The 23,342-nt window shown below is 43.0% G+C and overlaps 1 protein-coding gene and 1 pseudogene across 1 annotated transcript in view; one reads left to right on the top strand and one right to left on the bottom strand.

The window, feature by feature from the left end:
- Nucleotides 1-23,342, bottom strand: part of CACHD1 (cache domain containing 1) — a 238,420-nt gene that overhangs the window by 82,726 nt on the left and 132,352 nt on the right. The window contains exon 4 of the mRNA XM_028142357.2: nt 7,800-7,906. Coding sequence (XP_027998158.2) covers nt 7,800-7,906 — 107 coding nt within the window. The remainder of the gene's footprint in view (nt 1-7,799; nt 7,907-23,342) is intronic.
- On the top strand, nt 15,805-16,330 carry LOC103284185 (60S ribosomal protein L32-like; annotated as a pseudogene).

The following is a 23,342-nucleotide window of genomic DNA, read 5'->3' as shown; positions in this document are numbered from 1 at the left end:
ACCCACTCTTACACAGTGATCCCTGCTATCTGCACTTTTTACAGATTCTGAAATGGAAAATGTGCTTGCCACAAGCCTATCTCCTGGATAATTCCTATTGTCTTTTAAGATACAGCGCAACCTCACAATCGGGGTCAAGTGCCACGGCTTATCCTTATCAAGACAACACTTAGCACTGTATTGTACCTGTCAGCTGATTTCCTCCTCTTTCCGACACCCTCAATACACACACATATACAACTTGGCTGTGAGCTCTCTGAGGGTAGGAACTCTCCTAATTATCTTGCCATAGTACCATGCGGCCATACAGCTGTCAGCTGAGAGAAGCTCTTTATGAGGGAGTGCGAGGAAGGAGTTGAGGTTCATTCTGGGTCTCAGGCTTCAGTGAAAAAGTAAAATGAAGCTGCTCTTAATTGACATGAAACATGAAACATGAGCTGAGGAGGAGGTTTGGGTAGGAAGAGAGAAGGTTATAAGTTTGGCTTTAGTCATAAAGGGAGTATCAATAGGCAGGATGCGGTGGTGGAGATATCTCTCTTCATCTTAAGCAGTCTATTGTAGGGAAGCAACTGAACTAGGAGTTAGGACACAGTGTTTAGTCATGTCGACAGCAATAGTTTGTTGTTTGACTTTAGAGAGATCAGTTAACTTCTCTGGGCCTGTTTATCAGCTATAAGATAGAGCAGATGCTTTCTTTGGTAAGAATGAGACAAATGTATAAAAAGGCTTATGAGGCATTAAGAAGCGATGGGTTGATTTTCTTGTGTACAGTGTGTGTTTGGACTCAGCACAGTTGGTTTCATGTGAATGACACTATTAACCTGCATAGTCTGTGTCACTCTATACACCTGAGACATTTATGTGTTCTGACTCACATCCACATTTCTTTCTTCACTAAGGTCCTTCCAAAGTCTTGACTAATCCATTATAAAAGCGAGGTAACAACATCACAAAGAAAATCCTAGTTTGTTTCGTTCATTCATTCACTCAATAAACATTTGCTGTGTACCTGCTATGGGCAAGGCACTGGATTTTTATTTTTGTGTGAGCAGTAGGCACACAAAAAATAAGAGGGTCAAGTAGATGTCCAATATAAGAAATTAAAATTCTATAATAAGATGAGCCACAGAGTAAAGTAATAAACAAGAGTTGTAGCTGGGCCACCACAGCCTTTGGGCTCTCTGGGCGGTGGCTGGGGACTCCGCTAAGACTGTATCTCAGCCTGTTTCTCCCACTGCTCAACCCTGCTTCCTTCTCTTTCCCCACAGGCTGCCAGTCCCCATCTCTGAGTCAGCCTCCTGGTAAACCCAACAAGCTACAACAGACAAAGAATTCTCATCTTTGCCACAGGGAAGGTGGCAAAAAGGTTGAAGGAATGAGTAATATTTTACAAGTCAGAGAAGGCAGGAAGTGCATCTTAGGATGAAACAATAATATGAACGAGAGTATGGAGGAGGGACGGAGACTGGTGATTTGAAGAAATGAAAGTGATTCCCAGAGGGGAGAGCTCAGAGGGCTTGTGAAGGAGAAATAGGAACAGAAGATGAAGTTGAAAGACCTTCACCTTTATCTTAGAGGTAAAGGGGAGCTGCCAGAGGATTTTGAAAAGTAGAGTTATAGAGCAGGTGTTTTCAAAATACCAACAGTGTGCAGGATATAGTGAGGGAAAAAAAAGAGGGAAGAGAAGCAGGTAAACCTTTTGGGACATACTAAATAATTATTCCTCTAGAAAGGCAATGACGATCTAACTGTGTGGCATCCGCAGTGCAGAAGCCAAAGGAGACTCAAGAGACATCTGTGAACTACAAAGTCTGAGCCAAGTTTCTCCTTCAATCAAGAGAGGACAGAGACCTATGTCACAAATCGGTGTGGTGAGCAAGAAGAGAAACACACAGGTAAGTGCCCAGGGAGGGACCTTGTACACAGTAAATACCTGACAAACATTCACTCACTCATGCTTTTATTTGGTCACTGACTCAAGGTCAGTCAAAACTGTTAAATAAAACCTGGAGTTGTACTGGGTGGAAAAGGCGAGAAAGAGTTCCCAGTGTAACCAGGATGGGGGTACTGATCCAGATTGGGAAGTAAGTTTAGAGGAAAGTTTGTGTTTTGTTTAATTTTTGAGATAACAACAGGACAATCATAGAGAGATGTGTGCCCTGAAGTTGATTATACAATAAATAAACCCAGAGATAGGTCGTGGGTGGAGATGAAGATCTGGAATTGAGCAGCACGTGGTGGGAGTTGAGACACTGGCTAAATTGACGACATTCAGGGAGGTAACAGTGATGTCAGGACAGTGGAGACCGACCCTTCGGGACAGAATAATGGAAAAGGAGCCGAGGAGAAACGGGAAAGGACTGAGCAGAGAAGTAAGAGGATAATGGAAACCAAAGGATGACAGTGAGAAGTTTACATGTCAACAGCCACACAGTGGTCAAGTAAAACTGTGGAAGGGTCATTTAAAATCTTTCAAGGGAGCCGAAACTGGTTTGGCTCAGTGGATAGAGCGTCGGCCTGCGGACTCAAGGGTCCCAGGTTCGATTCCGGTCGGGGGCATGTACCTTGGTTGCGGGCACATCCCCAGTAGGGGGTGTGAAGGAGGCAGCTGATCGATGTTTCTAACTTTCTATCCCTCTCTGTGAAAAATCAATAAAATATATTTAAAAATAAATAAATGAAATCTTTCAAGGGAGCAATGATATAGTGAAAAATTGGGACACTCTAAATGTCGAAGTGGAGTAGATTCATCAATTCAACAATATTATGTAGTCACTGCTACAGTGATACAGAAGTATATTTATTTACATACTAGGGGTCCGATGCACGAAATTCATGCAAGGAGCTCGGCCCTTGCGGCCCTGGCTGCCTCGCAGCCCTGCCCACTGGTTGTTCGGAATGTCATTCTGCCATCTGGTCTAATTACCATATTAGCTCTTTATTATATAGGATGCACAGAAGTATGTTCAGATACTTTGCTAAGTTAAATAGGCTGTATCCATTATGATCATATATAGTATAAGAGAGTATCCCATATACTAAAAGCCTAATATGCAAATTGTCCCCTCGACTGGGAGTTCGAACTAGAGTTCGACTGCTCGCTATGATGTGCACTGACCACCAGGGGGCAGTGCGGAACATGGTGGGCACCGGTGACACGGCACTGGCAGTGGGTGGCAGAGGATGTGCTGCTGGCTCTGATGGGCCCTGTGGTGGGATGGTGGAGGTGAGTGGGCGGTGCCAAGCCAAGGCAGGTGTGAGCGGGGCCCAATTGCCCTGCCAATCATACTGCAGATGGCGACCTGTGGTGGTGGCAGGGGCAGGGCCGCCTCCTGGCTCCCAGGCACTGAGGAGCTGGGCAGGGGCCCAATGACTCAGGTGGAGGAGGGGTGCATGGGGGCCCAGGGGCCCAGGGGCCCAGGTGCTGCTCAGGGCCCAGAGGTCAGCTGGGATCTACCCTTCCACGCTAGACGCTCATGCTTCGATCGTCGGCCAGGCCTAGGGACCACACCCGTTCACAAATTGTGTGTGTGTGTGTGTCTCTCTGTGTGTGTGTGTGTGTGTGTGAATATATGTGGCAAAAAATCTTGTAAAAGCAGTATATAGGGTTGCTGTGAGAAACTATAAGACTAGACTTTGAAGTAGATCGCAGTACAGGAATAGAGCATGAAGGGGATCAAGGTGAAGAAAAGGGCACTCTGTGTATTTAATTTTGTATTAGTGTATCACACACACACACACACACACACACACACGGAAACGAAATCACACAACCTTGAGAAACCTGGGTTTCTAAGTGACTGAATAACAGTTTTTAGATATTATATAAATAATTGCCACATCTTTTATGGCACACATGTATCATGGAGCTGGGGTAAGTAGGCATGAAAACAAACCAGAAATTCCTAGTTTGGTTGATTTTTATTCTTTTAATTTTAGTTTTTTGGGGCAGAATGCATCTTCTCACTGCATTGGTATTAGTACATTTAACAGCTAACTTCCATAGTATTTTAAAGAAAAGAGAGGAACCTCCATAGCACACAGCTAATGTCTGCCATTCATAGAAGGAAGTGATGAATCCACTCCAGCCTCCAGGGCCCACCTGTACCTCCTGCACGGTTAGTGCTGTAATGTGACTTGCAAATGCCCCTTACACCCCATGAATCCCATTTCTCAGTGAAGGCTGCAATGCTACCTAGATCCAAGTTTGCAACTTCAAATGCTCTTTAAATCAAACACAATAAAGTCCAGATACTTTTTCTTTTGGTGAGAAAGACGAACTCCCAGCTCCACTCTCACCTCAATTGCATAACTCAAGAGAGCAAGAGGCAACTTTCCTTGGACTCTTCAAATAAACTCTCTTTAGGGATCAGGCTATGCACAAGAAAATAGCTCAGCAGGAATTGTGAAGAAAAAAGAGTGAGAAACTAGGGATAAAAGCAGGAAAGAACCTGAACGAAACATTACCAGTACCGTAATATAACACATGCACTGTCAAACATTAGTTATTTGAATGGAATCAGGGACAAGGAGTCAATTTAGAGAGTAGAGATCTGGCAGGAGTGGTTTTAAGAAAAAGAATACACATGTGTGTTGGATGGATGGACATATGACCTAGCTTTGGATAAATGAACTTAAGAATCGTTTACAATTTATGTGAGCCTGTTTCCAGCAAGTCTGAGAGGCAACCTGAAACTGTGTTATCAATTAGGGACTCATTGATGGATTATATACAGTCTGAAAGGGCCTGAGGCTGGATATCTTACAGATGTAAATATCAGACATGTGATAGCCGATGAAGTACATTAATTCTGCTCTGAAAAGGGGCATGAGCTAGAAAGGAGGAAACCAAGGAGCTCTGAGGTCACCCTTCAGCATCTACCACTCCTCTCTTGTTACAAATGATTACTCAAGAATGTGGACTTTGGGATGCAGCCACTGCCTGGTGGAATGTCACACACTTGACGTGCAAGCAAGTCCGTTCTCAAAAACCTGAATATTGCCAAAAGCTGCTTGTAAATCTAGCTACGTCCACTGTGCTGAGAACAATTCCTGTTAGGCAGTATGTTATACTTGAGACATGCTCTGAGATATAGCAAAATTCAACATCTCATCTTTATATAGCGCCACCCTCACGAAACTCTTCCTTGACCACATAGAAGATGCTCAGGAAATATTTGTTCAATGAATTTTTACTGTACTTATTCATTCTAGTTAGTAGGTGGGAGGCCATTACCTGGCAGAAAGAATGGCTTCTGTACTTACTAAGAAAAAGGCACAATAATGTGACTATTAATGATGGAGACAGATCTCAACAACGTGCTCATTAGAAACAGATATAAAATAAGGGAATGAGGATATAGCCACATCAGCAGCAGCTTCCGGATCCTCCAAGGTCTGGCCCACGGAGATGAGTGACCCAGACAGGGGAGCATCGCTCTGGCTCCCAAGTGAATGTGCAGCCCCTCCATCTGCCTCACACTACCTTTCTTACTGTCCCAACCACACAGCCAGGAGAGTAATGGAGCTTCATCTAGAACCTCAGCACCAGACAGGGTTGAGTATCAGGGACTTGCTATTAAAGGTACTATCTACCAGAAAGGAGTAAAAATGCATTGAGAAGTAGTTTACAATTCCTTCTTGTTTTATTTTCTCCCTGATTATAAAGCAATGCATGCTTAGTTTAAAATTAAGAAAATTGGGAAGTAAAAGTAGTTCAGTGTTTGTTCCATCACTAAAAAGATGCATGCTATGCAGTAATTTTTTAAATTAATTCAAATGGCCCACAAATTAACATGTATTATAAAAAACTTTAACTACACATATTAGAGGATTAAATTGTGCATTTCTGGGACACATTTAAATCTGATCCTGTTCAAAGTTTGCTTCAATCTCAAGTCTTCAGACCCAGCAACATGTCTTACGTTACTGTGCAAACATGAAGTTAAGGAGGTAAATACTAAATTTGGGAACTAGGAAACTCAAGTTCTAGCTTTGTGTTCTGTGCCCACTATAGACGCTTCCATAATTCATTTCTCTGCCCTTATCTACTCTCTTCAGTTAAGTTTTTTTTATGAAAATGATTTTTATTTAGCATCCTTTCCAGTAGCAAACCAAATCTGCTCCAGAAGTTTTCCAGATTCTCAGAACAATAAAAATAATGACTGAATCCATTATGTATTGGTCTAGAGCAGTGGTTCTCAACCTTTCTAATGCCGCGACCCTTTAATACAGTTCCTCATGTTGTGGTGACCCCCAACCATAAAATTATTTTCGTTGTTACTTCAAAACTGTAATTTTGCTACTGTTAATGAATCCTAATGTAAATATCTGTGTTTTCCGATGGTCTTAGGCCAGTGATGGTGAACCTATGACACGCGTGTCAGCACTGACACGCGTAGCCATTTCTGATGACACGCGGCGGCTGAGGCGGCCGCATGCCGAGGATGAAACATTTGCTGCTCCTGAGGATGAAACATTTGCGAAAAAATGTTTTTTCCTCAAAGTGACACCCTACCCGAGTTATGCTCAGTTTTCTGGCGAAGTTTGACACACCAAGCTCAAAAGGTTGCCCATCACTGTCTTAGGCTCTACAGCAGCAGTTCTCTTGAGCCTAAGACCATCGGAAAACACAGATATTTACATTACGATTCATAACAGTAGCAAAATTACAGTTATGAAGTAGCAACAAAAATAATTTTATGGTTGGGGGTCACCACAACAGGAGGAACCGTATTAAAGGGTCGCGGCATTAGGAAGGTTGAGAACCACTGGTCTAGACAATATGTGCCTCGCTGATTTAGGTCGGACCACTTAGCTAGCAGCTATAGTTTTATGACGTTTAAAGCTTATAGTTCTCTTTCCAGGCCTAACAGGTTGACTAGTTTGTGGATACAATTCCCAAAGACTACAATTCTTCCCTGGACCGAGACTGGCTGGGGCTCTAAAAATAAATATTCTGGTCCTCTGGCTTTTCTCTTGGGTTTTACATGTTTGCAAGAGACCTGGAATTTGGGAAATATAGTTCTTCATATTTAAGGATTAGATCCTTCATCTCTCCAGCAGTAAAGGAACTCTTAGGACCCTTCTGAATCTTTGATTCTTCCTTGGTAATATCCGAGAATTGAGGCTGGTAGGTGATTTCTAAAGTCCCTTCCAGCTCTGAAAAGGTGAAGCCTTTAGGTTCTGAGGTCCAGCAATCAACAAGTGTGAATAACAAAACCAGAGGGTGAGACATATAAACGGAAACTCCAGGGCAAGAGAGCAGAAACAGTAGTCACTTTGGAGTTGTGTACATACAGGTGCCCTGGAAGTTATTACTATTGCATATAACGGAGTTCCACTGGGACCAGGAAGGAAGTTCAAACTCAATATAAAAAGCATCATGACACTGTACGTATCACTAGAAAAGCTCCTTCATAATTCTTCCAAAACACTCCCCAAAACAAATTAAAAATTATAAATAGGAAATATAAATGAATTCAACACCTCCTACTGCAAAGATAACTGAGTCTCTAAAATATCCTTTACAGCAACACATGTAAAACTCCAGCAAATGAGACAACGAAGAGCCTAGCAAGGTACTATAGAGTACATGCTCAGTGCATGGCAGCTCAGTTTTCTTCCTCTTGTCCCTCTTCTGAATGTCCACGTTCCAGCAAGAATCATCCACTTTTAAGTACATATTTTTCTTTAAAACTTAAAGGAAACTGTCTAAAGCGATACATCTATTCATGTACTTACAGTACTTAAATGTGGTGCGATGCAGTTTATTTGTATAAAACTCAAAGGTCACTGACCTGAATTTAAGTCTCGTCCCGGATTGAAGGCCCGGCTATTCACAGTAGTAGAAAGTCGATCACAACTAATTGTTCTAGATACATTGGTATTGAAGTTGCCATCGAATCTGAAAGAATAGGAGAGAGTTGGCAATATTTATTTGGTGGTTATTCAATCCAGAAAAACAAATCAACAAAAATAAGAGTTCATACTGTATATAATTAGGTCAGCTCCTAATCAGTAAAAGTGTGATTTAAAATTTTAAATATTAAAAAAATTACTGCAGTAGAGTTTGGGGGTAAAAAAACAACATTTGCATCTAGAAAGTTTTAGAAATCAAGTTCTATTCTAAGGACATGAAGAAATAATCATCCTTCAAATCAACTTTTGTTCCATGAACCTGAGTGAGGCACTATTGATAAAATCATGCAGAAATAGATTTAGACTTGAATTACAAAAATACAGACTTGAGCTCTGATGTTACATATGAAACAATTATGTAAATTATCCTATCTGAAAAATCAATGACCAAGAACCAAAATAGAGAGAAAAAATAGGAGAAAGAATGGCTATGGAGTAGGAAACATCTAGATTTGAATCTCTGCTATGTCACTACTAAATCTATGTTACTTGGACAAAATTGTTTTAATTTTTCTGACCCTTTTTTCTTATCTGGAAAAAAAAAGGAATAATAAAACTTATTTCCCAAAGCTGTAAAAAAGATGATAAATAATGTACCAAAGTTCCTTTCATTGTACATGACATACAGCTTGCACCTTCTAGACTGTAATGTAAGTAAGACCAAGGTCTTTTCTGATATCCAGCGGTAGTACAATGCGAGTACTAAAGTTAAAACGACGTTAGTGCTCTGGCCAGCAGCAGATCAATGAATACCAGTGCAATCAATGACTTATTTGTCAGCGCTACCAACAATCTGCAAGAAAATAACAGGAAAATGTACCAACTCTGTCACTAAGAGTATTTTTAAAAGAGAATTTTAACCCAGAAGTAACAAAAGAGAAAAAAAAAGTGAACTTCAAATAACCCATTTAGGATTTCAGATACTGGGAGGACTTATGACATTTCTTGGACCCCCCAACCCTGATAAATTCAGTCTGAAATTATGTTTTTTAAAATGTGTGAAAATGTGTCCTCAGATGATAAATGCCATTAATGGAATTCCATTACCACGGGTAGAGAAGCTATCTCACCTGTATCACCTAGAACAGTGGTCGGCAAACTCATTAGTCAACAGAGCCAAATATCAACAGTACAATGATTGAAATTTCTTTTGAGAGCCAAATTTTTTAAACTTAAACTTCTTCTAATGCCTCTTCTTCAAAATAGACTCATCCAGGCCGTGGTATTTTGTGGAAGAGCCACACTCAAGGGGCCAAAGAGCCGCATGTGGCTCGCGAGCCACAGTTTGCCGACCACAGACCTAGAAGAAACAATCCTAAAACTCTAGATCCACTTGAGCATTCACCTGAACTTTGATGATCTGTTGATCACATCCCATAATACTTAAGAGCTGCAAAACTGAACAGATTGTATAAGCAAGGGGCTAGGTTTTCACAGGGTGTGCTGGGTTCCCAAAGTTAAACGTTTTGTTTTGAAACGTATCGTCTCAAAGAAGGAGGTAACCTTCCGTCCAGCCTCTAAGCCAGTACAGAATTACATCAACATCGTCAACTGTGCCTCCAGGGACACAGCTGCTTCACCAGCGTGGTCACTCTTCCCTGGACCTGCTCCAATTCGTCTAGACCGGAAGACCGCTGCCTCGAAAGCCACAGATGAAGAGAAAAGAAGACATTCGTACATCAGCAGCTGGCTGTTTGCCTGCCGGCAAAGCAATATAATCTCACTTTCCCGCTTTTGTTTTACACTTGACCTTTGGTAAAGCGAGAGCAGCGTTACACAAGTGACCGACCTGCTCTCCGTGCTCTAGATGCCCTCACATGCTCTTAATAAGACCAGGTGACATGTAGGCTTTGTGGGCTATACGGTCTGCCTGAAACTCACATCTGGACTCTGCTGTACGAATTACAAATCCCTTTTAGACCTACCCATTTCACAGGTGAGAAAAGTGACATGAAGGATCACACAGAAAGTCAGGGACCTAAAAGGAACTTGAATCCCATCACTGGACTGCCTGTCCAAGGCTGAGCCAGCGACCACACTGCTTAATTGAAATGACACATAAGGAAGAACTTGCTCAGAGGGGTAACTCAAGAGTCACTGGAATTTTCTTCCCGGTGAGGTGTACACCTGCAGAGAGCCCCTGCCTCCCCAAATGAAGTCTCCGCCGTCAGGACCTGGGCGATCAGCCCCTCCCCCTGAGAAGGTCAGAGCACACTGGGATGCCCTGGGCCTTTGTGCAAGGAAAGCTTGCTCCTGGACTGGGGAGGCCAGGGAACTATTTTTATAGGTTGTTGTCTGTACTGAAAAGATCATCTGTACGAGCTACAAAGAAAACATTTTTATAACAAAGAAGATGGAAGAGACTCCTTAACAAAAGCAGGTGCTCAGCAAATATTTGTCAGTCATAAAAAGGCTTCACTGTTGCCTGTTACCGATAATCTACCCAACCTTTTCCCCCCACTATCTCCCAACCTATAGTTCTGACCAGACCAGTCCCTCAACTGCTGGACCCCAACTGTGATGCTCTCCAGTGTCCGATGCACCCACACAAAGCCCACCTCTTCACATCCTCTTCCCTGAAAATTCTCCGTCGGCTCTAGCCTATGATGACGCCTACCTCCTCCAAACTGACCAGCATCATTCTGCGTCTTAATTCTAGGCTTGTGTCTCTTTTCCTATTTTTTCACATTGCCTTGAAATCAGGCCTAACATAGTGTCATCATAGTTGATGCCCATTAGGCCCAGATCGATTGGATTAATATTCCGTTTATACCAAAACACTCTAATCAATAAAAGTTTTAAAATAAGATCTATAATAAAAGTGTAACATGCTAATTAGACTGGACATCCTTCCGGACGATCTTCCAGACAAAGCCGGGGCTGCGAGGGACCAGGCGGCTGTCGCGGCGGGCAGGGGCCAAGCCCCTTGCACAAATTTTGTGCATCGGGCCTCTAGTTTATTATAAATACTAACGAGCAAATTATCTTACTTTGCCTTCTCCGATTTTGTTATGGAAGCCTCGTGGTCTAAACCCTACCACACACACAGCACTTGAACTCCCAATTCTCTCTAAAACTTCTCACATAGCCCGGCCAGCATGGCTCAGTGGTTGAGTGTCAACCTATGAACCAGGAAGTCACGGTTGACCTATGAACCATGAGGCTTCTATAACAGGGCACATGCCTAGTTGCAGGCTCAATCCCCAGTGTGGGGCGTGCAGGGGTAGCTGATCAATGATTCTCTCTCATCATTGGTGTTTCTATCTTCCTCTCCCTTCCTCTCTGAAATCACAAAAAATATATTTAAAAAAAATAATAAAATCTTTCACATAAATGAGAAGACTTAGTTCCTCCAGGTGGACTGTAAGTTACTTGAGGGCTTATGTTTCTCTCTCAGGTCTAGCACATTGCTGGGAATGTGGACTCCATCAATCTTCACTGGGACTGACTAATGAGGAAGGCAGAGAGCTAAGTCACTGGAGAGACCTGGGTGTTTTAGTCAATCACATTCATTGAACATCTCTGGTGAATAAGGCACTGCCACCCTGGCAAAGCATGATTATGTCACTGTCAGGAGCATAGGCCGGAGAAGTACATAGACATGGACTAGAGTTTGGATTTAAATTGCATACACACACACACACACACAAACACACACACACATATATAATGCGTAATATGCTAATTAGACTGGACATCCTTCTGGATGACCTTCTGGACTAAGCTTGGGCTGCGAGGGAAGCCCGGGTCCCAGGTGCCTGCTGGCGGCCAGAGGGAAGCGCAGGTCCCAGGTGCCAGAGGGAAGCCGGTGCTGGCAGCCAGGGGAAGGAAGGCCTACTCTTGCATGAATTTCGCGCACCAGGCCTCTAGTGTATGTGTGTGTGTGTGTGTGTGTGTGTGTGTGTGTGTGTGTATACATATTGGATTTCCTCATCTGTTTTCCTCATCTATTAAACGGTACTAATAATAGTACCTATTTCATAAGGTGTTAAGAATTAAATCAGAAAAAGTTTCTTAAGAGACCAATACATAGTAAACATTTAATAAATAATAACAAGTATTGAATGTCTTGGTAATGCTACCAAATGCTTATCATATGTCAAGGATCTTTCAAGTGTGGTGCATGGATTAACTCATCTAATCTTCTCAAACTCTGAGGGAAATACTATTATTATAGCCATTTGAAGACTAGGAAACTGAGGCAAAAAAAATTTAAATTAAGAAGCCCAGATTCACAGCTGGGGCTTAGCAGAACCAAGATGCGAACATATTCCCTGGCCAGCTGCTGTGGCTCAGTTGGTTGGACATCATCTGGTGCATGGAAAGGCTGCCAGTTCAATTTGGGGTTCCGGCACAAGTCTGTGTTTCGGGCTCAATCCCTGATCCCCGGTAGGGGGCGTGCAGGAGGCAGCCAATGGATGTTTTGCTCTCACAATGATGTTTTTCTCCCTCCCTCCCCCACTCTCTCTCTCTAAAAAAAAAAAAAAAAAAAAAAAAAGTCAATAAAATGTCTTAAAAATGTGAACATACGAGTTTTCATTCATAATGAATACATTACATTGTATCTCAATATATCAACAAATAAATCATCACCAACATGATCTAAAACAGCTGAAGAAGAATTCCGTTCTCTCAAAGAAAAGGATTATGATAAAAGATTGTAGGGCTTAGGGGAGTTTTTTGCTTTTTACTTAATGGAAAATGACAGTAGCTAAACATAAGGCTTGCACAATGGACAGCTACAGAGAATGAACTCTGTGGACAAAGATGTGGATGGGGAGGAAGAGGAAGAAGATATTAAAGACAGGTGTTCTCTATTAATTACATAGATTGAAACATGCTCACCACAGGCACAGCTATGGAATTGGCCATTTTTAGTTACTTTATTATGTCATTCTAGAAAAGCCTCACGCTCCCTTCCCATTCACCACTGAACTCTGAGAGGTCACGGATAGAAGACTGAGCATATATGCACGTCTGCATGGAGCAGAGATGGCAGACCTGGCGCCAGTTCATACCAGTTTCTCCTTTCCCTGGTTCCAACTTTCTCCTCTGAGAAAAAGACCCTGGCATTTTGGTAATCTGAGGATCCTGAACTAACAAATGCCTTATGTACAACAAAGGTTACATAAAATAGAAGGTAAGACCAAGGAAGAGAAAACTGCACTACATTCTGAAAAATTCTCACATGGGACAATGAATACAGGGTGCTGAGTAATGTGATGGACAATGGCCATGTGGGCAAGGCATGACACACAGCTCAGGGAAACGCCAGTTGACAGTGGACGTGGCGCAAACACGCAGCCTTCCAGAGATCAAACTTGATCCAAAAATGAAACGTAAAATACATGAAGAAGTCCTTTTCCTGAAGGAATCCATCTAATTTTCCAGATGCTTCAGAATGAATGAATAACCACCTCGCGTGAGGACCTCCGCCAGGTCAATTTGACCTATCTGCTGTTAGATCAAGGACATCTGAGTTCTGAAAAGTTTACGAGTAAGGAGTGAAAACAGAGTGTTACTTCATTTCAGAAGATAATTTAATTCTTGCTTCCTGAGTAATCTGCATGTAATGAATGCTGTGTTTTTAGAAAGACTTTTTTTAAAATACATTTTTATTGATTTCAGAGAGGAGGGGAGAGGGAGAGAGAACTAGAGACATTAATGATGAGAATCACTGATTGGCTGCCCCAGACTAGGGATCAAGCTGCAACCCGGGCATGTGCCCTTGACCGGAATCAAACCTGGGACCTTTCAGTCTGTAGATCGATGCTCTATGCACTGAGCCAAACTGGCTAGGGCTTAAAAAGATTTTTTTATTGATTTTTTTTTTTAGATAGAGAATGGAAGGAAGAGAGGGAGAGGGAGAGAAACATCAATGTGACAGTGAAACATCCATCGGCTATCTACTTCACGCCCCCTACTAGGAATCAAAGTGGCAACCAGTGCATGGGATGATGCCCAACCCACTGAGCAACACTGGCCAGGGCACTGCTGGTGGTTTTTAAGTTATTGACTCCTATCAGATCCCTACATTCTGATATTTCAGGAATTCAGAGGCATGCCAACCACTCTCCTTCCTCCTGCTTCCTGCTAGGTGGTGTTAAGTGGCAACAGTCTCACTGTAGCCTCAATTGTCTGCATTCCCTCACACGTGCTGAATCTCAGCCAGGCAGCATGCACTCCTCAGCTGAGTTAACATGAAGTGCCTCGAAATGGCCGTCGCTCTGCTGCTGTCCCTGCCCACGCCACTGATGCCTGCCAGGTAAGGAAGCAGGTGTCCACAGAGGGCTTACGAGGTGCAGGACAGCAGTGTGTCCTAAGCTGGTGAGCAAGCTAGGAGAAAACAATTGCAGGAGCCAAAACCCTGTGACTCTCTCTTCACCCACACTCACTAGTGCCTGCTTCTCTTCTGGACGCCAAACACAGGAGAAACCCTTGCTCAGCCATCTCCTTACATTGCCACCTCTGGGCCTCTGAGGAATGGCTGCCTTGCCTGAGACAGGAACACATTTCATGAATGTGTGCCATGGATAAAGAGAAACATGCCATTCACCCTGATTTGGAGACTATGAGAAATATAAAACTCATGCCTATGATACTTTATCAAAACACGTCATTTAGTCTTAGTGGTTACCTAAAAGACTTTTCATTGAGAAGCCTATTAGCTGCCAGTCATGTTTATATAATTCTAGGTTTATGGAAAGGTCAGGAACTGGTACACTAATAAAGTTTCACATTAAGTGAGCAGGCAATTCAAATTATCTTTATATCTGTGCTTCTAAAAAGCGATAACACTAAGAGAATAATCTTCTCTAAATCTTCTGTAGATCCTCACTCTAAAAATAAAAGGGGGGGGGGAGATATTGGATTATGATTGCTTTCTATACTTATTTTTACAACATAAAAGCCAGGGCCTGAAATTCAGTTTCAAGAGAAATAACTCCATCTTTCCTACCCCCTTGTGTTAAACACACACACACACACACACACACACACACACACACACACACACACAAAACCTACTTCCTTCTGGATTTACTTTCATGAACAACTGATCGAAACTGCATCCCGAGGGAGAAAACAGAACTGTGACTCCCACTTTGATCTCTTCCCCATGGAGAAATTCACTCCCTGCCTGGCTTGCAAGATGTTCATTTGATTGACGTTTGCTCTGATGTGCAAACTGCTTTGAACTTCAGACATTTAATTCCCATCAGGCTGCAGTCATTTTTATTCTCCTTCAACAGGATTTACAAGCAGGAGATCAGCAAATGTAGAAGATAAAATAAATTTGCAGAAGCTTTGAATCTTACATCAAAACTGTTCGAGTGAGTTCCAATTGGATTTCATTCAGCCTCGATTCACTGTGTAAATCAACTTTTCAGTGGAGTCCCAGTTTAGAAGAAGAAGAAGAAAAAAAAGACATAAAGGAGAGAGACACATAACACCAGTTGGGGTTTACTTCCTGAATCTCTTGGTCTTTGTTTAAATTTGCAATGGATTTCCCTCAACATTTCCAGTGAAGGCTGCCCAATTTATCACATAGCACATAAAAGCCACACCCACAGATCCAAGGGCGGTGGTGAAATGCAGTATTATTCATGGACACATTTTTATGGTAACATTTAAAAAAGCAAATCCCGGTGGATATCTCAGAAGAGCAAGGCTTAAATTGATAATGGAGTCCATAAACAAGGCCGCTATGATGACAGTTAACGGGTAGTGGCTGTTTTGTACTTACTTGTAATCATGGCTAAAATGCTGAGATGGGTGCAAAAGGTTAAGAAACACACAAAACCCAGCATTTCTTCTGAAGCAAACCCTGGTGTCGGCTCAGAAGCCGGTGTGGAGCAAAGGCTGCAAGGCTTCTGACAGAGTTCAATGCACAGGGCAGGCCCCTGCTTCCAGGGCTGCTGGGCTAGCGGGTTCCGTTTGAAGAACAGCACACATTGTCTCTTTCTCGGCGCTGCCTACGGAGGACGTGGCAGCCGTCTCCTCCTCGGCACCCTGGCTGCCCTCTGACCCCGTGTGAAACCCAAGATTGTCAAAAAGAGGACCAACAAGTTCATCCGGCACCAGCCAGACCGATCTGTCAAAATGAAGTGGAACTGGTGGAAACCCAGAGGCATGGACAGCAAGGTGCACACAAGATTCAAGGGCCAGATCCTCATGCCCAACATTGGTTATGGGAGCAACAAGAAAACCAACCACATGCTGCCCCGGGGCTTTCAGAAGCCTCTGGCCCACAGCATCACGGAGCTTGAAGTGCTGCTGATGTGCGACAGATCTCGCTGTGCTGAGTCTGCTCACAGCGTCTCCTCAAACCGGAGCCATTGTGCAAAGAGCAGCCCAGCTGGCCATCAGTCACCAACCCAATGCCAGGCTGCTCGGAGAGGAAAACGAATAGACAGATTGGGTACACTTTGTATTTGTGTTAATAAAATCATAAAATTCTGCAAAAAACAAACAAACAAACAAACAAAAACCCAAGAAACAAAAACAAAACAAAAAAACAAAACAACAACCCCCCCAAAAAAAAAAACAACCACAACAGCACACGTTTTCCTGGGAACCAAAGGAGGCAAAGCCCCTTGACCAGTAGCTGCCGGAGCCTGTAAAAATGACCTGGACGCCGAGAGAGGCCCATGCCTCCCAGTCGTCCCTCGAGTCCTGGCTACAGCCCAACAGTGCCTGGCTGACTACGACACGGCAGAGAGACATATCACTTCACCTCCATTCAACCAGGTTCCTGCTCATTCTTTCTGGGAAGTGTCTGCTCTGCAAATATTTGAGCAACACCAGTTGAGAAGAATTAAACAAGAACCCCCTTATCTTCCACTTAACCACCCCCGAGAATAAAGTTAAACAAAGAAAGAGCTGAGATAAAAATCAAACATCTGTACTGGCAAATATTTAAACTCTGTTTGAATGGCGGAGGAAGGGGTACGAGTGGGATCACTTCAAAAAGGAACTACCACATTCATAAAGTAAATGATACCCACCCCCCCGCCACACACACACAACTGCGTTTACTCATTCAAACACCTAAATTAATGGACAAACTGAAATGCTGTCAAATAACGCGTAATCGTGTCCCAAGAAATGGTGTTTCCTTCCATCTCTGCAGAGATGGGAGAGATAAGTCACATTCTTTTTGTTCTTATCAGTAATAAGGATTAAACCTTCAGGGTTCAGCGACGCCGCCAGAGTAGAAACAAGGGCCGCTTTCAAATGCCCTTGGAAGGCAGGGCTTTCGGAGCAATAAAGCATCTCGCTCTCCATGACAGTCAAACTATCATACAAACCAGCCATATTTCTTTTTCTGGGTCTTCCCCAACCCACACACACCACAGATCACGGAGAGGCGAGAGTCCAACTATTATCCACTTAATCTGCTTTCTCACAGAGGTTCTCCCCTTTATTTCTCCAGATACCCTCCTTTCTTCTTTTCCATGCACCCTGCCCCACTGGATCTAAAACCCCATTAAGCATGTATATTTATCTGTATCTTCCTCATCACAGATTGGGGCAGGGTGCATGGACAAGAAGAAAGGAGGGTATCTGGAAAAATAAAGGGGAGAACAGGAAGGTGGACAGCGGCCTGGTGGGGGTGGGACCCACGGGCTCCCTTTGTGTTCTTCCGCAGCCCTTGTCCATTCCGCCACTGGACCTCCACAAAGGACTTCACACACTTTGCAGCTGTTTATTTATATACTTTCCCCCTCGCTAGTTAATACACACACTTTCCTGTGGGGATCTCCAGGGCACAGCCCCGTAAGGTGCACACGTTTAGTACATGCCTGCTGAATGAATACATGCGGAGAACCCAAGAGGCGTGGCTTTCTAGGACTAGAGAGCAGAGATCATAAATGCAGGCACACCGAGTAGTGAGTAAATGGCAGACAGCTGTGAGTGGAAGGACACAGACATCACGGAGAAGCACGAACCACCTCAGAGGTAGCAGATGACCTTGAAGATGGACTGGCTCACTCTCTCAGGCACATACGCACCGAGGGGAGAGGCCTGTCCAAATCATCCTGTTCCACGGAAGAAACATGACACATATGACAGGGAGTATTGGTGGCTAATGGATTCTCAAAAGCAATTACTGACCCAATAGTAAGAAGTTAATAAAGCTGTGAGTCTGAAGACAGAATTGTACACCATCATACCAAACAAGCCATGTCCCCTGAGAGACATTAAAGACAGAAGGCTTTTTGAAGTCTTGGTCTTCTTTGAAAACAACGAATTTTTGCCCAAGAAAATACTTAAAAATCTCAAAGGAAGTTTCTGGTCCTCTGTTGAAATCGGGTCTATTTCTTAAGGCTGGCAATTTCTTTCAGAAACCCAGGTTTTCAGGAAGAGAGGGAGGGTGAGAGAGAGGGAAGGAGGGAAGGAGGGAAGGAGGAAAGATGGAAGAAAGAAAGGAGGGAAGGAAGGAAGGAAAGACGAAAGGGAGGGAGGGAAGAAGAAAGGGAGGGAGGGAGGGAGGGAGGGAGGGAAGGAGGGAGGGAGGAAAGAAGAGAGGAAACAAGGGAGGAAAGAATGAAGAAAATCAGAGGACTGATTGAAATCCATAAAAGGCCACTGGTGAATTTCAGTATTCTAAGCAGAGTGGCAGGTCTCCCGTCCTTGCTTCAGTGAAGGTCACACAAGGAAAATTCAGAAAGCAGACTGTCTGCAGACCCAAGTGCAGGTGCTTTCCGCTGTGACGATGCTCATCAACAGTTCTAAAGATAAAGATATCTATCTACACACACACACACACACACACACACACACGCACACACACGCACACGCGTGCGCGCGAGCACACGTAAGTGGCACAAACTGCTGCAGGAACATGTTTTTAAGGCTGAGAAACCAACTAACCAGACTATGGGGGCATTATATTCAGCCCATTTAGACACTTCAGAGGGTCATACAACAGCCTCAAGTAAATTTCAAAGAAGGAATAGATAGTTTAGTGTTTCAAGGGCCAGATAAGCCATTCCAATTTTACCACTGACCAAAACACCTTATCATGAAAAGAAAATTATTTGCATTCAGGAAACCCTGATTCCAAACCAAGTTCCCGTGAGCCCTAACACAACTTCTCTGAGCAAAATAGGGGCGGGGGTGGAGAGAGGACAGTATCTACCTGACCACCGCTGTTGAGAGGATCTAAAGTAAGTAAAATGATGTTTACAGAAGTAAAAGCCCAAGAAAGTATTTTAGTGAAGTATAAACATCTGTAACTCTTTTACAGTCGTTAAATAATGTAACGGAGTGGGCCCTCTGTAATGTAAGCATTCTGCAAAATCTTTGTTGAGTTCTGAGCTCAACTCAAGTCCTTTGGGTGGCAACAGCCATAAAGACTGGACCTGTACCATTCTGCACGCCTGCAGGTAATAATAATTTCTACAAGGACTGGGGGTGGAAGTTTGAGATAAAGCAGGGAGAATGACTTGAAAAGCTAAGATTTACCTTACAGTACTGGAAGGGCAAAACCACAAAACACATCTTTCTGGGGAAAGAATGGGACCAGAAATAAAATTAAGCTCAGTTGTTAAGAACTAAGCTTGTCCTATTATTTGACCTTGTGACATTAAAAGAACAAGTGTCATAAGGGCAAAGCACTTGGCTAAGTCACAATGTTGTATAGATAAATTATATCTAGGGTTAAACATCATACATCTTTTTTTCCCCATGTGCACTACCTTAAAATAGCACTGGGAAAAAATAGTAGTTGCCTACATGTGGGTCAGCTGTTATGTCTGGAAATATGATTTCATACAAAATTCATTTGTGCATTAGCACATTAACACTATCCATCATTTCCACTTTGCCCTTGCTCCTGAACTGCCATGCACATAACATGATTATGGGGGTGAAAATATTTGTGGAATAAAAATAATACAACAGGCTGATCAACTGCTTGCCAGACACCTCCCACCCAAAAATGATCCACATGCAATTCAAAATTAAAACCAGATGTTTATACTAAATTCATCATCTTCCTCTTAAAAATATCCTTTTGTTCTGATTTTTACTCTTTCGTATCCTGAGATGCACAATTTAAAATTTAGAACCATCTTTTAAAATCTCCCGCCCCATTCAAGTTTCCAATAAAAACGAGTTGGGCCCTACCTGGTTTGGCTCAATGGATAGAGCACAGGCTGTGGACTGAATGGTCCCGGGTTTGATTCTGGTCAAGGGCACATGCCCAGGTTGCGGGCTCGATCCCCAGTATGGGGTGTGCAGGAGGCAGCCGATCAATGATTCTCTCTCATCATTGATGTTTCTCTCTCTCTCTCTCTCCCTCTCTGAAATCAATAAAATACACTTCAAAACAAAACAAAAAATAACGAGTTGGCAGATTCCATGTAACCTACCACCACCCTGGACAGCTTCCTCCTGGATTACTAGGATGGCCCAACTTGACAAGCAACATGCCTTTGCACCACAATTTATCTTTCACTTGCCAACTAATTAATCTGCCCAAATTGCAGGCAGGACCACAGACCTTGCTTTAAAACCTACTGCTTACCATGAGAAGTTTGTCCATGCGACCAAGGATTTTGAGCCCACTCCAGGACACCTCTTATCCACTGCTCCGGCTGTGTCTTCCACCTCACCACACTCAATGCTTTATGAATCCTTGCTGTCTTCTGGTCCGAAGCATCCTTCCCCCAGATCTATCTGCAGAAGTTCCACTCGTCAAGGCCGCAACTGCCAGAGTCTAAGAAGCCTCTGCTCATAACCTTTCTTCTCTAAAGGAGTCGCTGGATTCCTTTCCTGACGCTTGGCTAGTCTCTTGGCTAAACCTGCCTTAGCTTATACTTCGTCCTATGAGCTCCTACAGGTACAGAGTGTGTTAGTCATCTTTGTCTATCAGACAGTATCTAGTACAAGGTCTCGTACATTAACTCCCTTGAACATGATACAGACAAGTTGAGCTGAAAGTGACGTAGAGGGGGTCCTTCCTTATCAGTAGTTCCGCTTTCCACAGTTTCCATGACCTGTGGTCAACTGCAGTCTGAAAATATTAAATGAAAAACTCCAGAAACAAACAATTCCTAAGTTTTAAATTGCACGCCTCTGAGAAGACCATGATGAAATCTCGTGCCTTCTTGCTCCTTTGCTCCAAGACCACAAAGCATCCCTTTGTCCAGTGTATCCACGCTGGATACACTCCCCGCTCCTTAGTCACTTAGTATCCATGTTGGTTATCAGACCAACCATCACAGAATGGCAGCGTTGTTCAAGTAACCCTTCCTTATTTTACCTAACAACGGCCCAAGCATAGGAGTAGTGATGCTGGCAGTTTGGATATGCCAAAGAGAAGATGTAAAGTGATTCCTCTGGGTGAAAAAGTGAAAGTTTTTTACTTAAGGAAAGAAAAAAAAATTGTATGCTGAGGTTGCTAAGATCTACAGTAAGAATGAATCTCTTATTTTGAAATTGTGAAGACGGAAAAAGAAATTCATAGCTAGTTTTGCTATCGTACCTCAAACTGCCAAAGTTACAACACAGTACATAATAAATGCTTAGTTGAGATGGAAAGGCATGAATAGATCCAGAGACACAGAAACATGCAACAGACTGACGCATCTCAGAAGGGGAGGGGCAGGAAGAGATTAGCCAAAGAGCTTATATGCATCTATGCATAGCCCATGGACACAGACAATAGTTCAGTGAAGGCCTGGGGAGGGCAAGGTCGAGGGTGGTCACTGGGGAAAAAAGGGGACATCTGTAATACTTTCAATAATAAAAATAAATATAAAGAAGAAAATCAATCAGTATAATTCACATTATAATAATAAAATTTAAATTTAAAAACAAAGAAGGCATTAAATTTGTGGGTGGAAGATATGGATGAAAAATGTGTTCTGATTGACAGCAATGTGTTGCACCAGAAAGCATTGAGCCTATAAAAAGACTTCAGCAAGGGATCTACTAAAACAAGTGACCACGTTCACAAAACTTTATTACAGGATACTGTTATAATTGTTCTATTTTATTATTAACTAGAGGCCTAGTGCACGAAATTTGTGCATGGGGGTTGGGGAGGTCCCTCAGTCCGGCCTGCACCCTCTCCAATCTGGGACCCCTGGGGGATGTCCAACTGCCGGTTTAGGACCAATCCCTGCAGGAATAGGCCTAAACCGGCAGTCGGACATCCCTCTCACAATCCGGGACCGCTGGCACCTAACCGCTCACCTGCCTGCCTGCCTGATACCCCTAATCGCTTCTGCCTGCCGGCCTGATTGCCCCTAACTGCTCTCCCCTGCTGGCCTGATCACCTCTAACTGTTCTCCCCTGCCAGCCTGATTGCCCCTAACTGCTCTCCCCTGCCATCTTGATCGCCCCTAACCACCTCTATCTTGGCCCCGCCACCATGGCTTTGTCTGAAAGGACATCCGGAAGGACATCCAGAAGATGTCTGGTCTATCTGGTCTAATTAGCATATTACCATTTTATTAGTACAGATTACTATTGTTAATTTCTTAGTGTACCTTATTATGATAAACTAGAGGCCCGGTGCATGGATTCATGCACATTGAAAGGAAATTAATTAGAAAAATATTTTAGAGGCTGAGGAGGGACTGCAGGAGGTTGGCTCCAGGGCGTGTCAGGCACCTCTCACCCAGTCCCGATCAGCTGGACCCCAGCAGCAAGTTAACCTACCAGTCGGAGCGTCTGCCCCCAGGTGGTCAGTGTGCATCAAATGAATGGTCAGACACTTAGCATGTTAGGCTTTTATTATATAGGATAATAAACTTTATCATAAGTATGTACGTATAGTATATTATAGGGCTCAGTAATTCCTTGGTTTCAGGCTCCCACTGGGGTCTTTGACTGTATCCCCTGTGAGTGAAGGGAAACTACTATACTAGTATATAAGTATTTGGAAATTTTGTGTCTTTAAAGTCATCCTACATACAATCAATTATGAATATGTCATAATAACTATTCATATCCATTAATATTAATGATAAAATATAGCTGATAACTGTAATGCCTAAGTCAATATCAACTTCAGTTTCATATCAGGGCTTATAACAATAGAATAATACTCAGATGAAAATAACTATTATGAATTAGCATAAAAGTACTTGAATTTCTGCCTACAGGTAAAGTATCTCAATAATTCTGACATCATCATCACCACCAGTCCTCAAAAACTAAAGACAAAATCAGGTTTGCTACCACAGAGTAAATCCTTCAGTAAATATTTATCGAGGACCTGTTCAAGCAAGATATTGAATACAAAGTTAAATCTGACAGGGTGCCTGCACTCAAGTGTAACTAAGAAGAATGAGAGAACACACAAAGTGAAAATATGCCTTAGAGCCTGGTATCAGGCACTCTTGCAGTTACCCAGAATTAACATCAGACACCTTTGATTCCTCCCTCTTCCAACACCCAATAGAGTG

The sequence above is a fragment of the Eptesicus fuscus genome, chromosome 9, assembly GCF_027574615.1.
Source record: "Eptesicus fuscus isolate TK198812 chromosome 9, DD_ASM_mEF_20220401, whole genome shotgun sequence".
In the NCBI taxonomy this organism is placed as follows: domain Eukaryota; kingdom Metazoa; phylum Chordata; class Mammalia; order Chiroptera; family Vespertilionidae; genus Eptesicus; species Eptesicus fuscus.
This window is presented reverse-complemented; position numbering and strand designations above follow the sequence as displayed.